Genomic DNA, 17,558 nt, shown 5'->3' on the forward strand with positions numbered 1-17,558 from the left:
CAACTTAGAGGAAAAGAGGTTTACTTTGGCTCACAATTTGGTCCATAGCTGGCTGGCTCTGAGGCAAGCTGGAATGGCACAGGAGCCTGGCGGGGGACAGCTGCTCAGGGCATGGTGGGCAGCAAACAGAGGAGGAGCTTACTAGGCTCACCTCCAGGGACCTCTTCCCATGGGACTCCCCTCCTAACAGCAATCAGCCATGAGCCCTGTAATCCAGTCACCACCAAAGCCCTGCCTGTGATGATGGGACACAAGGCTTTGGGGTGTCTAGATATAAACCATAATGCTCGGTGAGCCTGGCATGTGGATCCCCGCTTTCTCCCAGCCCCTCTGCCCTTGCCCTGCTGGGATCTTCCTGGGCTCGCCCCTGCCTGCCCAGAGCTCAGCCTGGAGCCTCCACACCCAGCAAATGTAACTACCCTAATAACCCAGAAGCCGCAGCTCATCCGGAGTGGCTTCTCACTAGGCCCAGCATGGTGTCAGCACAAGGCAGCCTCCTTCCTATGGCCTGCAGAGCTGCCGAGGTAATGGATGTTTCCGCCCCTGTGCCTGCTGCTGCTAATGGCCGGGCCTGCAGCTCTGCCTCCACCCTCCCGCCCACCCGCCCGTGGGGCTAGGAGGTGGCTGTCGCCATCCTGGTATTGGAAACGTGCCTGGCTGGGGGTCTGTGAGAGCAGCTGGGAGCAGGAGCACTGGCTGCAGGTGCCAGCCCTGTGTGCCAAGGTCAGCAGCAGGGAGCTCAGCGATGCCAGGAGGGCCACCCCGGGGACACGGGCTCAGGGGGCCTGGAGGGTCATAAACAATTTCTAGAGAATCCACTGGGCAGGGCAGAGCCATTGCAAAGGCCTCATCTTGTGCATTTACAGCCTCTGCAAATAACACTCCCAGAACGGCTGCGCCCCTTCCTCCCAGCACAGCAAGCCCCGGGCAGCGCAGGCAAATCGATGCAACAGATCTAGCTCGCTCCCTTCTGGCCCAACGTGTGGCTTTACCTGTGCACACTCCACTCGCCCGGGCAGACCTAAGTGCCGGGGTCAGGGGTGGCATGGCAGCCAGGTCTGCAGGCTGCTGTTTGGGTAGCCTTTAGGGTCCTCCTGCCTGTCCTCAGGCCCCTGACTCTTGGCTCGTGCAGGCTGGAATTGTGTCCTACCCAGAAGCAGGGGCTGCTAGAGCTTAGGCCTGTGGAGTAGAGCTGGGCTAGAGGGCTGGAGTCAGGCTACACCCTTTGATGCTGTCTTCAAGGAGGTCGGGGCCCTTATGAGGACCACAGGCTGGCATAGGTTGCTCTCATGATGCGAATGAGGGGCCCACTTGTATTGGACCCCCAAACACAGGAGCACCCTGCGACCCCCCTCTGCCTGCTAGCGTCATGTGAAGCCTGGCTCACACTAGGCGCTCTCGTGTGTGTGCTGGGGCGAGCCGACCTCCGGCACTGGGGCTCACAGGGCTCCGGGCAGATCAGCAAGTGAGAGGGATTCATGGAATAGGGCCGAGTTCTCACCACGGAGTCAAAAGTGACCGGGAGCCAACAGTGTCTGTGCCCGTCCCCAAGGTGCTGCTGGTGATGCTGCAGAAGAGGTACAAGGGGCACTTGGAGTTGGCCCAGCCTGATCCCACTCCACTGCAGGAGATCCACCCACAGGCAGCCTGCGGGGCCCCCTGGCTGGGCAGGTCTGAAGGCAAGGCCCGTGGGAGGGGCCTGGCACTACTGATTGGTGGCCTGGAATACCCGGAGCTCCGGCCACACCCTAGCCCTCTGGCCTTGGGGCCTCTGGTGGGGCCGAGCCAAGGCTGGCACTGGGTCAGGAGCCCTAAGCTGAGGGCCTCCCCTGGGCCTTGTGCCGTGGCTGCAGCCAGTCTCCAGTTGCTGGCACCAAAGCCCCGGAAGTGCCGTTGAGATGCTGCTGGGGTGAGAACGGCACCCAGAGGTCTCCATGTCCAGGATGGGCCTGTGTCAAGCCGCCGTCTCTGGTGACGCTGGTGTCCAGCGGGGGCTCACTTGGGCGGCACAGAGGAGACTGGCCCCAAGCAGCAGCCTGGGCTTCTCCAGACCTGCAGCTGCTGTGCCCCAGGGTGAGGCCCTGAGCACTCCCTGGCCTCAGGTTTCTCGTCTGTGAATGGGGGGCACGCCGCGCTTCTGATGGGTTACCTCACCATGCTACGCCGCAGGCATCCCTGGTGGGCACCTGCTGGCTGCACCCTGCTGGGGATGCACGTGTGTACGTCTGCTTCGGCTCACAACCTTCGCTCAGCTCCTGCTGCAGCAGAGGACAGACACAGCACGAAGGTGCCCTGGCTCTGCATGGTCTGCCAGCAGTGGTTTGATTTTGTGACAGCGTGAAGCCAGTAGGCTTTTGTAAGGACCCTACCTCAGACGCTGAACTTGGATCTCTTCCTGGGCTGCTGTGTGTGGTGGGGCAGCTCTCGCGGTGGCGGGCACTGGCAGCCTGGTGGTCGCAGGGGCGACCGGGTCACTGTCTGCCACACGCAACCGGTGGCCTTCATGCAGGTGTGCAGTGTGCTGCAGGGAGAAGCCAGCGCCTTGTGCTCGGCAGGCCGCAGCTCAGGAAGCCTGGGCCGTGGGGCCAAGCCCTCCGCTGTGGCTTCAGGAAGCCACTGGGCCCCTGGCACTAACGTGGCCTGTGCATCTCTCCTCCTCGGGTCCTGCCACAAACTTCCTGCCAGGACACAGCCAGTGCCCAGCACGAAGTCTGCAGGGAGGGACATCTCCGGCAAATGCTGCCTTTGCCCAGACAGTGGGTTGAAGTCGGTGCTCTGCCATGTGTCCCGTATCTTTGACAGGTCCCTGACCTCCTGGACCTCAGTTTCCCCATCTGTCCAGTGTAGCTGCTAGTTCTCATCTCCAGAGTGGAGACAGGGAGCCAGCTGGCTGTTGGGCGCAGAGTCCGGAGGAACTTGGGGCATGTTCACCCGCAGGCACAGAGGGGCTCCCTGGGCTGCCTACCTGTGACCCTGCACCCACCCTGCGGCCCCCTCTCTGATGGTCACAGCAGACCCATCTCACAGTATAGAAGCCTCCCCAGGGATTTCTGGGAGCCCAGAGGTGCAGTCCACCCTTGTACGCCTGTGAGGACCTCCCAGGGTGGGTGGAACTGAGTGAGTGCACAGCGGGGCTCGTGCGGGGGAGGGGCTGAGCAGATGTCCCTGCCAATGAAATAATGACAGAATATGAAAATGGCCCAATTAAATCATTTTTAAAAAGTGAATGTGTACAAACACTCAGCAATTAGGCAGCCGATTGCAAATAGCAATTTTCCAACCGCGCTTGCCTTCCTTGTTTCTATTTGCCCAATTTCAGACTCTGGGTTTTGTTTATTTATTTATTTTTGGAAGTTAAAGTGTTTATTTTTAAGTTTTTTAATTTGAATACATGTAGATTGCAGCGATCCTACTCAGAGTTGCTGGGTGCAGTGGTAGAAATTGGCGATGGTATAGACTCTGGCCGCAGGGAGGGGGGTGGGCACCGGCACAGGGCAGGGAGTGAGGCCTTCCTGGGTTGTTGTCCAGAGAGGGCCCAACAGCTTCCCTCCAGGTCTGGCAGCCAGAGCACCTCCACCAGAACCCGCCAAACATCAATTGGTGCCGGCTGTGTGCATGGCCTTTGGCTGCATGGGTGGCCTTGATGACCACCGTCCTGCCTGGCAGGGACCTGTTTGGGCTCCAAGGGCAGATGGCATTAGGTCTAGGATTGGGCAAAGATCCTGCCTGACTGGCCATCTGGCATTGCACTGAGGGGTGCCTGCAGCCCCCAGCCAGCATGGGAAAGGGTAGGAGGAGTGTGCCCCAACCCTTGTCACCAGGACCACATGGCCCTCACTGTCCCCAGAGGTCCCTCAGCTGAATTCCTCCCAGAAGTGACATCACCCGGAGGTGCACACCTGCAGCTTTGCTTGTGCCCGGGAGTGGCCTAGAGAGGTGGCAGCCCTCTCTCTGGGGCCCCAGCATTTCCTGGGTGTGCCTGTTCCTCATTTGTCCATATTTCCTTCTTCCTGGGACCCAGCGTCGGGGACCTCAGGCCCAGAGGGGCTTCACTGTATTGACTCCCTGTCAATCTTTCTCCATGGAAAAATGGGTGCTGTAGACAGGTGCTGGGTGCAGAGGCCTCTACTGCGAGGTCTCTGTACAGAGTTGGGTTCAGGCGGTGTAGCTGCTTGTATGGGTTGATAAGGTCACCTCAAACTCCAGGGCCTCCCAGAAACTTGCTGTGTGACCTTACTGGACATGGCAACTTGTGGTCAGCTAAAGATAGCAATGTTGCCAATCTGGATTGAGGGTGGGTCTGAAATCTGATGTGGAGACAGAAGCCAAGACCAGAATGGAGTGGTCACAAGCTCGGAATTTGAAGTCACTAGGAGGCAGAAGGTGCAGAAGGGCCCTCTGGTGTGGCCTTCAGAGGGAGCATGGCCTCCAACTCTTTGACTTTGGCCCCAGAATTGAGAGACAATGACTGTCATCCTACATTCCGGTGGACGATGTGAGGGTGGTGGTCATAAGCCCTCACCCATGGCTTGGATGCCAGCCTGTGCCCTGCTGGCTCTGTTCTCCCTCACTTCTTGGGACCAGGGCCACCTTGACTGGGAGGCCTGCTTCTAGCACAACACAGGACACATAGGAGGTGTTCAGAAGGGGTTTGTGGTGGTTGCTGTGGTTTGTTTGTCTGCATTATTCTTAGAACTTTGGATTTTACAGTAATGCTCAGTAACAGGACCAAGCATGCTCCAGAGCATAGGAGGTATGTGTTGGAGAGATGGGGCTGGAGGGAACACAGGGATACTCGAATGCAGCAGGAAAATGCTGTCCAGCCTCATGAGGAGCTGGATGCCATTGCGGTCTTTGGCCTCAGGTCTGGGGGGCTGCATGTTGAGGGCATGTCGTCCCAGTCTCAGCGACCCTGGTGCCCACCCTCTGGTGCTCAGGGAGGAGAGGCTGACGCTGAGGCCCTAATGTGCAGCCAGGACCCCTGCTGGGATGTGGGACAGAGCCCGGTGGCCGCCCTTACCTGGTCACGTCTTGCAGCCTTCGCGCAGGGCTGTCGCGACACTGAGCCCAGCCCCTGCCCTCCCTCCTTCTGAGCCCCATCCAGCCAAGTCTTACCCACTGCACCTCCCCAGCTGGAGCCACCACTTGGTCCCCTGCCCACCCCGCAGCCGCCATGGTCTTCCTGGACCTGCGGTGATGGTGAGCCCGCAGTGCACGTGCAGTGACCCCTTGCCATATGAGCCCACCCTTCACAGCCCTCAGCAGAGTGCAGGCAAAATTCCCGGGTGGAGACACTGCACAGAGCCCCACTGCGCCCCCTTCAGCACATGGCCCCTGCCTGGCGCTGCCCTGCTCTGCACATCCTGTAGGAATAGGATGAGTCCTAGTCCTGTCCATCTGGCCCTGTCCTTGCAGCTGTTCTGTGGCCACACTGCAGAGCAGTGCAATAGGGTGATAACGGGCAGGGGACACTCAGGTATGAACTGCTAAGAAAAGGACTGGTTTGAGAGGCTCTGTCCTGCCATCCCTGTGAGGGATGCTCTAGAGAAGGTGACTGTGGAGACCGTGAGAAGGTCCATGTCCTTGTGGGTTGGGGGAAGGGAGGGGAGAGCAGGCAGATCACAGGGGACACTGGTGGTCCCGTGGTGGGGACGCTGCTCTGAGTGACAGTGTAACCGAGGGCCCGTGCCACCATACATCTGTGAATCCAAGATGGCCCCAGTATGAGCCGTGGCCTCCAGGGTCAGGCAGTGGCCACGCAGGCCCAAATGTGCCAGCGCATGGGGGGCCTTGGCAGGTCGGGCTGTGTGGGATGGGGCTTGCTGCAGACTCGGTGCTGCTTGATTTTGCTGTGAACTGAAAACTGTGGGTATAGTCTATTAATTAAAAATAGGAGCAGATGAAGTTAATTTGAATCATAGATTATAACAAACTCAATATATCCAGCATATTACTGTGTCCATATGTGTCAGTATTATAGTATAAATTTATGGTGAGGTATTTTAGGTTCTTTTTTTATGCCAACTCTTTGACTGAGTGCATATTTTACAGCTATGGTATATTTTTGTTCGAGCAAATTCTCTCCTCAGTGCTGGTGGCCTTTGCCACCTGGTCAGTGGGTGCCAAAGGACAGAGCAGGTCCAGTCACCTGTGGCTCTGGGGATGGCTCCTGTCTCCTCCACGGCACCTCTTCAGCCTCAGGCCCTGCTGCCTGTGACAGTGAACTGCAGCCCATCGGCTGTGACACATCAACCCCCAGCGGGCTCCTATGTGTACCGCAGCCCTAGTTGGAGGGCCTGCTTGCTGTCAGGAGCCTGAAGTCCCTGGTGCAGAAGCCTAGCGTGTGTGATGGTGCCCTCACATGGTGACAGGGCTTTGCAGGTAGGATTAAGTTCTTGAGACGAGGGGATCATCCTGGATTATCCACCTGCGCCCTGTGGGATCCTGAGGGGTATCCCGGGGGAATTGTCCCAGGAAGCTGGCGCTGTGATGAAGAGGGGTGGAGGGAGGCGCTTTGAAGGTGGAAGCTGAGGCGCCGAGCCCAGGACACAGGGGACCTCTAGGAGGGGGAAAAATAAGGGGACACGCCATTCCTGGAGTATTCACAGACGCCAACATTGACTTTCGCCCCAGGCCTGTTTCAGAAGTGTGAGCTCCAGAGCTGTCTGGTGGCAGTGTGCCTTGATTTCAGCCGTGTCTGTGGGGATTGTCACAGCAGCTGTGGGACACTGGCCCCCTCTTCTATGAGGTGTTGGTCTGGGGCATTGCCACGGAGGGGAGACAAGGAGGGACTGGGTTAGGGATGCGTGGCATGGGGCAGCCCGTGTGGCCCCCGGCCCCGGCTCTCGTGCCCTCGGCTTCCCGGGGCTGCCACGGTGAGGTGCTAGAAGCTGGGTGAGCGACCAAAACAACTGAACGTTGTCTTCCGGGCTCCTGGGAGCTAGAGCCCAGACGCAGGGTGTTGTGGAGCTGTGTCCCTCCCCTGGACATTTGCCTCAGGGTCCGTGGCCCAGCCTCCCCCCTCCCTGACACAGTAACCCAGGGTGACCCCATCTTAGCTGACCCCATCTCAAACACTGTTTTCCAGTGAGGCCGCATGCATAAGGGATGTGCGGCCAGGGACAGCATTCGGTCCAGGACCAGTGCCCCAGCCCCGTGGCCTCTCCTCCCTCCCAGGCCTCCGCAGCAGTCCCCTTGTCTGAGGCCCCCTGCCTTGAGAGACAGAGTCCCGCTTGCCTCCCCTGCACGCTTCCCCTCTGCTGCTGCCCTGAGGCTGTTGCGTTTCTGTGGCTCTATTCAGGCCTCCCTCCCCAGCCCCTTGGAAGGTGGGTTCCTGGGCCACAGGGCCCTGTGCGCCTGTTCCCGTTGTCCACAGCTGACCCGCACCTGGCAGTGGCCTTGAGTGAGCTGCTGTGGGCAGCTGGCCGAGGTGTGAGCAGGGAGACACAGGCTGCTTGGTGAGGCCAGATCTGGGCTGAAGCTGTGCCTGGCAGGAGGCAGAGGGGAGGGACGGGCTAAGGCTGAGGCGGAATCGATAGGCAAGCCCGAGGCTGGCGAGGCAGGGTGTGCGTGATGCTCAGGGCCACATGCTCATAAATACAGCCATTTTTCCCTCCAGTGCCTGGAATGCCGAGGATGTCCGGATCGATCCTCTGCTAATGGGCCCTCTGCTAGCTCCCTCCTTGCCTAGGAAAATCAATTCCCAGAGGTTCTGAGAGTAAAGTAAGGCTCTCTAAGTCCCCTCCTCCAGGCAAACATGTCTGTTCTCTGTGGCTAGGTCCGCCCTTCCAGCCCAGGGGTGCAGAGGTCAGGCAGGTTCCCAGGCCCTGGGGGCCCCCAGAGGGGCCGTGCTTGCTGGATCCTCCTGGGAGCCCAAGGCTGGCCCTTGTCCTGACCTGGAGGGACCCTGTAACTTGGGCCTCTGCAGGTTGTAAGGACACGTGGCCGCCTGACCACCAAAGGCAAAGGTGCTAAACACAGCCCGTCTTCCTGGACTGGGTTTTAGGTGCAGATTTAGAAGAGAAAATGTCCATGTAGAGACACAGGATGAGTCCTCAGGTGAGCCGGCCCTGATCCAATCACCTTCCCCACAGGGAGATGCCCGGGGACACTTGATGTGAGGCATCTACAGCTCTCAGCACCGAGGGATGAGTGTGAGAAGCCCAGGCCTACCCAGCCCCTCTGTGGGCCCCGAGAGGGAAAGGGCTGCTCAGGCCATGGCACAAGTCACTGTAGGTTGCATTGAAATGGGGGTGCGAGGCCCAGCCACCCCGAGTGCTGAGGTCGGAGATGGGAGCCCCGCCCAGAGCCGGGGCTACCACCCAAGCCCCCAGCCCAGCACTGTGGCGCATACCTGCGGAGCCAGTGTGTTCCCACCATGACCGGAAGGGCTTGCTTTCCGGGCTTCTCAGTCTTCGGCTCAGTGTAGAATGAACTCCGTGGCCTCTGTATCTGTGGCCCCCACGGCGCGGATGGTGGTCAAGTCCCTCTTGTGCTGCAGAGCCCCCACCTGCATTGCTGCGCGGCCGAGAGGGACTTGCCCCGGGTGGCGAGGTTGGGACCCGCTCTTCCACCCTCTGTGACCCTGGGCCCTTGGCCTTGTGTCCTGGCAGGTACTCAGCTGTCGCCTGCCAGCTTGTGCCCACCGTCAACCTGGACTGAAGGGGGTCAGCCTGGGTGCTGGGGCTCTGGTGACCTTCGCATCTGGGGGAAAAGCAGGTGCGCGGGGGCACGGTGGTGCTGAGTGACAGGGTGGTCTCTGTGCACAGATGGTGCCAGACAGCCATCACACGAGCTGGCCTCTGATCTCGAGTCAGCGCTGCTTGGTGAGTGATTTCAGGCAGACAGCGTCCCCTGTGGGCCTCCTTTAGTTCTTCTATGAGAGAAAATGGTGATATTGTGCGTCAGGTCCTGCGGGAAATCAAAGGAGCAGAGGGACCGAGGAGTGCTGGCACATGGCACCATCAGGAGGTGACGTGCTGGGCTTCAAAGCCCAGAAGTCCTCGCCTCAAGGCCTTGCTCTGGGCCGGGGTGCCTGCCTGAGTGCATTCCCTGTCCCCCAGGGAGCCCAGGCTCTCCACTGTGCACAAGATCATGCCACCCCAAGGGGGATGGAGGGGACAACACTCAGGGGGCTCAGGGGCTCGCCCTGGGCTGGAACACAGTGGGTGCTGCGTTGGGTGTGGGACACTGCTGACACTTGGCCCCTTTCCACAGGTCGTCGGACTACGGCACGTCCTACACCAAGCTCACCCTGCAACCTGGTGTCACTACCATCATCGACAACTTCTACATCTGCCCGACAAACAAGAGAAAGGTACGTGCTGGCTGGAGGTGGCCAATCCTGGGACAGCCTCCTGCTGTCTGGGATACATTTGTCCTCACTGTGGGCACATAGGAAGTGGCTGCTGGCATGAATGAGCTCCTTTGGCAGAGCCTGAGGACAACACTGAGCTGCCTCTTCAAGTCCTGTGGGTTCGGGTTTGTGCAGTACCCCATCAGGTGCTGGCCAGTGTCCTAGCTTTGCTCTCTGGCTGGCTGTGGGACGGGCATCCTTCTCCTTCCAAGGCCACCTTCCTGCTGGCTTCTGTAAGGATCCCCCAAACATGTGGCTGAACCCTCGCCCACCTGGGAACCCCTGCATGTCAGGGGAGGCATGAAGCACAGCCAACCTGCGTGCCAGACTCTGCTCAGAGTAGTTCAGGGTCACAGTAGGAGACTCACACAGACCAGTCTCAGCTCACTCTCTTTGTGCCTCAGTTTCCTCATTAGGAAATGGGATGCAATGCCCTCTCAGAGAGAGCCACAGGATGCATTCACCACTGCACTTTGTGTTGGTCCAGGATTTGAACCTGGGTCTCCAGGCCTTGGAGCACCTTTTGCCACACTCGGGCTCCCGGGCTTCCCTGCAGCAAAGTCTGAGGGAGCAGGTGGGTCCCTGTGGCAGTGTGAGCCCAGCCCACGTTGCTGGGGTCAGAGGTCAGCAGGTCTTTAACCCTCCCAGGCTCACTGGTATCTACCGAGCTGTGCGGTTGGGCACAGCTTGTTTTCACCGTGGGCCTCAGTTTCCCCATCTGTAAGGAAGATTCGTGAGACAGGGTGACAGCCAGGGAATGAGACTGCTGTCCATTCGGGCTGGGTCTCCCAGCTGCTTCTCAGCCCCCAGCCTGGTCCACCTAAGATCTGCCGTGTGCTGGGCTGCGGCTCATGCCACAGGGAGAAGCCCCAGCCTGATTTGTAGACCACAGGTGCAGGCGAAGGCCCTGCATGTGCCCACGCCCGGCGATGGGGCACCGGCCGGGCAACGCCAGCCTGCTAGAAATGGCGGTGCTGAAGGGCTGAGCGCTGAGCCCAGCCCTGGGTTTGTGCGAGGAGTGAGAAAAAGGCCCAGAGAGGATGCTCCCCGCCACAGGGACAGAGGCACCCTGACACTGGTGGCAGCGCCCCTCCCCCGTGGCACGCAGTGCTGAGTAGCGGTAAGCGCTGTGGGGAAACGTGAGCCCTGCTGCCAGCGCACTGACTGAGCGGCAGTTCCAGGCCGAGCAGCTCTTGAGAGCCTCTCAGGCGCCCGCCCCGCAAGGGCTCTCACAAGTGGATCGCCCTTAACCGTCTCACCCGCGCCCTGCACAGGGCTCTGTGGCCTGGATGCTCAGGGCAGGCGCTCCGCTCTCGTGGTGGTGGCGCGACACGGGATCCTGGGCGCCCAGCCATCCCCTCCCCGGCCCTCTGAGCCCGAGGGCGCGCGTGGTGTGAAGGCTGGACCCCGGGGGAGGGGTGCTGTGCAGAGTCGCTTTCAAGTGTCATGTTTTGTGTTAAAAATTCATGTGAATTTTCATCTTACTCCAGTGTACCAGTGTCAGTGTCGGACTGAATACTAAAAGCACGGGCACACACACACACACACACACCAACAGAAAATCACTGCCTTGAACCCATGGCCCAGGAGCTCGCGGAGTCGCAGCGCCCCTGGGCTCCCCTGGCCACCAGCGACATCCTGGGTGACAGGACAAAGGTGCCACGGTCCACTTCCTCCTTTGTTCTCCTGCAGTCAGGGCAGCCATGAGCCCGACCAAAGTCTTGCCTCTGGGACATTCTGGGTGTTGCAGAGAGCAGAGCTAGTGTGATGGAGCAGCCCCCGCCCCCCACCTATGGCCAGCTGGCCCAGCAGCCCCCTAATTACCGGCATGGCCACACGGTTTTCTGGGGGAAGGCAGAGGCCCAGGCAGCTTGTGCAGCTGCCCAGAGGCCACACGGCAAGTGCCTCTGCTGCCTCCAAGCAGCTCTGGACAGCAGCAGACAGATCTGTCCCCAACCTGTGGGGTTCCTGAGGCCCTCCCTCCAGCAGCAGGAAGTGAGGGAGAAGTGCAGGCCTGCAGTCGCCCAGGAGCTGTGGTCACTCTGGTGCCTGGATGGCCCTGGGAGGGTGGGTCGCAGCTCTGCCACCAGGCGTCCTCCTGCGCCCAGGTCCGCTTGCCCTGAGCTCTGCTGTGCCTGCTCAGGAAGCCCTGGCACTATTGGGCACCACAGCTGCACCTGGTGTTATGGGCTGAACTGGCCCCGTGACTATGCCCACGTCCCCACACCTGGGACCAGTGAGCATGGTTTCCTCTGGAAATGGGGTCTTGGCAGCCCGGATCAGAGTGAGATCATCGTGTTTCCAGCATGATCTGGGTCCTCTAGGGAAAGAAGAAGCACAGACGCCACAAGCACGGTGTGGGAAGATGCTGTGAGGACGCGTGGGAGGAGGCACTGGGGCACCTGGGCAGCAGAGGAACACAGCCAGGAGCGCCGAGGGCGGCCATCTGCAGCCCTCGTGTGCAGTGCAAGTCAGGACTCCGAGTCTCATTTAAGCCTTGGAGTAGCAGTCAGCGCTGCTGTCACTCAACATGGAGTCAGAGACAAGGCTTGGCTGGGTGGCTTGGTGGCTGCACGTGGGACCATGTGTGCCAGCAGGGAGGACAAGCCAACAGAAACACTGTCGCCTGGGGCTCAACAGCAGCCCTGGGGCCGTGAGAGGAGGCATGCAGGTGCCTTCCGCTGCCCCTTCTAACCAGGCCGGCAAAGAGGAGCCGCATGTAACCCGAGCACGGCGGGAGTCGCTGTTCTCAAGTCCAGAGCTCCTGGGCTGCAGGAGAGCCAGGACAGCAGGCCTTAGCTGAGCGCCCACCCTGCGGCTCACGGGCCAGAAGGCTGGGCCAGGCTGAGCCCAGGGAGCTGCGCTCTGATTGGCCAGGCTGGGGTCACGTGTTCTCTGGGAGTTGAGGGAGCAGCCTACCCACCTCCATGGAGCAAGAGGTGGAAGGTTCACGGACCTGGCGGGCGGCAGGTGGCCTCAACAGGGACAGCTTGCGTCCCCACATCCACCAGGGCTCACAGAGGAGCCCATCACCCGGCATTGGCATCACTGACTTACTTCTAACTCTGCTGTTAAAAATCAGCTTTCCTTATTTTAGGGTGTGTGTGTGTGTGTGTTAGCGGGGATGGGACCCAGGTTCTCCACACTGGGCTACATCTCCAGCCCTTCTTTGATGTGTTCATCTTAAGACAGGGTCTCCTGAAATCGCTAGGTTGCCCAGGCTGGGCTAGAGCTTGCCGTCCTGCCTCGGCCTCTAGGGCCTGAGATGACCGGGCTGTACCACAAGCGTGGCTGGACTGCTTTTGAAGCCCGAAGCCCCCTTTCTGGTGCTCCCATCTCGGTGGCACTACAGCCCATGCCTCACCCTGCTGCCTTTGGTCCCCTCTCCCACTTAGGCTCCTTGGACTCTCAGCCCCCAAGGGTGACACATGATGGACACTGGATGAGGGGGCTAGAAGACTGCATCGCCGTGCGGGGCCCAGGGGGAAGCTGGGCTGGATGCGGGAGGCGGCCGGGGAGATGCCACGGAGGCTACTTCTCAGCTCTGCACCTGCAGAAGGCGTGGGGAGCCCAGTGGGACTGCAGGGCCCTCAGCGTGGCTGCTTTACTGGAGGGTGAGTGGCTGCCAGGCTTTCATTGGCAACAGACAGAAATACAGTCTCGAAACAGAGAGAGTTTGTCAGGAGGATGTCAGGAACAATAAAGAACGACAAGGGCCTGGGGACCGGCGGACTCAGTAGCCACACAACTGCTAAGAAAAAGAACCCTCGTCACTGAGTCTCTGATGGGTTGTGAACTTGCCCACAAAGGCAGGGACCTTGGTGATGGTTCCAATGGGCCATGGCCACCGTGGCTGCTCTGTGGAGGAATGGGGGCACTCAGCGGCCCCTCCCCACTTCCCCTGCACTGCCCACAAGCCCTCATGCCTCTGTCCCACTGCAGAGGGAGGCAGGGGAACGTGGGAGGATGAGGTCTGGAGCCAGGTTTGCCATGGTGACGTCCGGCTGACCTGCTTATTAGCCTGCTTATTAGCCCGTGGCTGCTGTGTGGTCTTTCCTGGACCCCCAGGCCCTTCGTCTTCCTCTGTTTGTGGTGCGTAGATCCCAGACTTTGGGGTGCTTAATGACTCCATTATTTCTATGCACTGTGTCAGGCAGAGTGCTGTCCCCACCCCAACCACATGCACATCCCGATCCCCAGAATCTGTGGATGTCAAGTTCAGGGATGACCAGAACTTTGCAGATAGGTCCAGTTAGGGACCCTGCAACAGGGATGTTCCTTAGGTCATTCAGATGGCCTTGGTGCCATTGTAGGGTCCTTGGAAGAGGGAGGCAGAAGGCTAGAGAGAGGCTGGAGACCCTGAACTGCTGCTGTGAAGATGGAGGAGTGTTTGGGAAGGAGAAAGTCAAGCAGAGTGTTTCTCTGGCACTTCCAGAAGGAATGGCCCCTGCAGACCCCTGCCGTTGGCTGTCGGGCCTCGTTCTACCCTGCTGGCCTCAGGAACTGGGGGCAGTACTGTGCATTGGTGTAAGCCACAGAGTCCCTGGCTGGGATGTGGGTTCCCTGGCAGCTGTGGGCATCCACGGAGCCTTGCGCTGTCCCGAGGGCATGAGTCCTGGGCCTCTGACTGCTGGCCCAGCTGCTGCCCCCACTTGGTTTCCCACTGGGACTGGGAGTAGCAGCTGGCCGAGCTCCGCTTTCCAGGGTGTCTCTGTTTCGACCTGCTCTTTTCTGAGCTGGGCTTTGCTCATCGCATTCACTGCTGTTGTGGGCACCATAACTGGCTGGCTCTTTGCTGCTCAGGATTTGCCCAGGGATAGCCACTTTGCTCCTGGAAGTCTGTCTTGACACCTGGATTGCTTGTTGCTTTCCATGACCAAATAGGCTGCAGTTATTTTAAAAAATGATTGTGATCCTTCAGGAAGAATAACTGATATTCCTCAGCCAGGTCTCCACACATCCTCCTCCCCTCGCACCCTGATGAAAGGCCTGCTGTTATGCATCCCAGGCCCGTTTCCGGGGCCTGCCTGCCCGACCTGCTCCAGCAGGTGTTCACAGGGCCCTCCCCTGGCTTAGCAGGGCCACTGGAGACGTGAGGGCCAGCTGGAGATCCTGCAGCTGAGAAAGTCAGAGAGCAGGGGGATGATAGCAAGTGGATCCTTATGCAGCCGGGTCACTGTGCCTGCTGGGCAGGGGCCACCCCAGGGCTGTGACACGCAGCAAGGAGGCCTTGATCCCCACAGAGCATCGAGCTGGCCCCCGTGAGGACAGCTGCGCACATCACGTGATGCTCCTCCTGCCTCACCTCACTGGAGCTGGGTCAGCTCGACCTCTGTGACCTTGTGGTCAGGCCTGTGTTCTCACCGCTGTCCCCTTGAGAACTGCGTGTCACACGCCCCATTGTCAGTGCTGCTAGCACCCCAGCTGCCGAGCTCTCCATTAGATGATTTTTATGTGATTTTTCAAAACTGATCAGCACCTCTTGGGCTGGGTCCCAGTTTGTGAAAGGAGCCTGTGATTACGTATATGAATAAATTGTAAAATACAAATGATACTACCATGTAATTACTTGGGTATAAGAGAGTAATTACATGGGTAATTATGCTCCGTAATTGGTCGTGCCGCCCGTTCTGCAAATCGTGTTGCTCTTAATGGTTGCGGGCGAGGTAACTGCTCCATGCAGGTCATAAATAGATACCTAAGGACACTGCCGAGATATGAATTCTAATAGTCACGTAATTAGAGAGCAGTTAAATAGTTATTTATCCCACATAAATTAACCCCTCGCCACCCTCCAAAGCCCCAGCCCGCCATACTTTTAGTACAATGCAGCCACCTCTCTTCCCCTCGAAGGAGCGCTGTCTCTGAGGCCCAGCCGTGGGCTCACGAGGTCGGACCTTGGCTGTAACCAGCTACTTTTCTGATCAGGGCCCAGAAGGTAAAGAGCTCCAGGGGGACCTACACTGACATGGGAGCAGAGGACGGGGACAAAAGTGCAGAGAAGGGGCCCAAGATCACAGCCTTCCCTGAGGAGAGGGAAGAGGGTGGTGGGCCTCAGGCGCTTTGTGCGCACTCAGGGGTAGCAGTTGTTGGTCGCTGATGGCTGAGATTGCCCAGGACTGGAGGTCACTTCAGTGGGCACTGGGTGTCACTTCTGTGACACCTCCATGCCCCACCATGTCCTCTGCACACTGACCCCGTGGCCCTCCCCCAGCTCCTTCCCCATCCAGGAGTCCTTTTCCCACCAGGCGGCTCCACCATTAAGGCATTCGATCCCCTGCCAGAGTTGGCGGCCACTTTTGAAGCATCTGAAGGTCAGAAGTCCAGGATACGTGGAGGTAGGAGAGGAAGTGCTGACCTCGCGTGGGCACCTTGAGTACCTGGTAGAGGGGTCTGAAGACTGGCGAGACCACTGTGTGCCAGCGTGGAGCTTGCTGAATGCATGGAGACTGCCCAGGCGATCCCCAGGGAGCCGGCCACGCGGACGGAGCCTGGGGTCAGCACTGGCAGAGCCTGCACAGATGGGGCGGCACTGTCCCTTGAGGTGTCCCTGCTCAGGCCTCTCTGGAAGTGGGAGCTCAGCTCTGAGGCACACAGGCCACCTCCAAAGCCCCCTTCGGGGCCAAATATCGTCTGCCTGAGCGTGATGGTAATTGTGTGTGACGGGCCGTTCAGCGCCTCTGGCCCTGTGAGCGCGCGGCTATTAAACTGTCTCCTTTTAATGGCCACTTTCCCGAGGAGCAGTTAGGGGCGCTCCCTCTGAAATTGCCTGCAAATGACTTAGAGCAGCCAGATTCCTTCTGATGGCACTTCTGAGCAGGGCACCCCAGCCCTAACTCCCCACACTGCGGTGCCTGTAGGACCCAGTAGACAAGCCCGGCGCCCACTCCAGCCTGAGCAGGCACAGGAGCAGGGAGATGTCCAGCAGTGCTTTGGCAGTTGTTCCACCAACTACTGTGGTGGGAGAGACACCCACTCCGTCATCCAACCATGCGAGGACTTAGTGTGTGGAAGGGGAAGCTGTAGCTCCTGCTCTCATTTGTAAGGGAAACGGACATTGATCTAAAACTCAGGACTGAGCCAGACACCATGGGAAGACAGGGGAGTGTGGAGCCCAGTCCTGGACTGGCAGGAAGAGGCGTGAATTCCAATGGTAAAAGAAAGGAGGGTATAGATACATTTCACAACACGCATTCATACTATTAGTTCCACAGTTCACCACCCATGTGCCTACCCACTGAGCAATCCACCCACCTGTGCATCCATCCATCTGTCTATCCGCCCACTCACCTACCACCCACCCATCCACCCATCCATCCATCCATCCATCCATCCATCCACCCACCATGCATTCGTCTGTCCATCCATCTGTCCATCCATCTATTCATCTGTCGATCCAACCACCCACCTACCACCCACCCATCCATCCATCCACCCACCCACCCACCATGCATTCGTCTGTCCATCCATCCATCTGTCCATTCGCCCACCCACCCATCCATCCATTCACCCACCTACCACCCATCCATCCACCCACCCACCATGCATTCATCTGTCCATCCACCCACCCACCTATCCATCCACCCATCCATCCACCATCCATCTGTCCATTCATCTATCTACCATCCATCCATCCACCCACCCACCATGCGTCTATCTATCCATCCATCCAACCATCATCCATCTGTCCATCCATCCATCTACCACCCATCTATCCATCCATCCACCATCCATCCATCCATCCATCCATCCATCCATCTACCCACCCACCATGCATCTGTCTGTCCATCCATCTATCCATCCATCCATCCATCCACCATCCATCTGTCCATCCATCCATCCGTCCATCCACCATCCATCTGTCCATCCATCCATCCATCCACCATCCATCCATTCATCCATCCACCATCCATCCATCCACCATCCACCATCCATCCACCATCCATCCATCCATCCACCATCCATCCATCCACTCATCCATCCATCCATCCATCCACTCATCCATCCATCCATCCACTCATCCATCCACTCATCCATCCACTCACCCATCCATCCATCCACCATCCATCCATTCATCCATCCACCATCCATCCATCCACCATCCACCATCCACCATCCATCCACCATCCATCCATCCACCATCCATCCACCATCCATCCATCCACTCATCCATCCATCCATCCACTTATCCATCCACTCATCC

General features: G+C 58.9%; 1 protein-coding gene across 1 annotated transcript in view; it reads left to right on the forward strand.

Annotated features, from left to right (window-relative positions):
• Nucleotides 1-17,558, forward strand: part of Sorcs2 (sortilin related VPS10 domain containing receptor 2) — a 350,334-nt gene that overhangs the window by 223,886 nt on the left and 108,890 nt on the right. The window contains exon 5 of the mRNA XM_023724073.1: nt 9,217-9,316. Within this exon, the coding sequence (XP_023579841.1) occupies nt 9,217-9,316 (100 nt within the window). The remainder of the gene's footprint in view (nt 1-9,216; nt 9,317-17,558) is intronic.

Source organism: Octodon degus, unplaced genomic scaffold (assembly GCF_000260255.1).
Source record: "Octodon degus isolate 3935 unplaced genomic scaffold, OctDeg1.0 scaffold00006, whole genome shotgun sequence".
Taxonomy (NCBI): Eukaryota; Metazoa; Chordata; class Mammalia; order Rodentia; family Octodontidae; genus Octodon; species Octodon degus.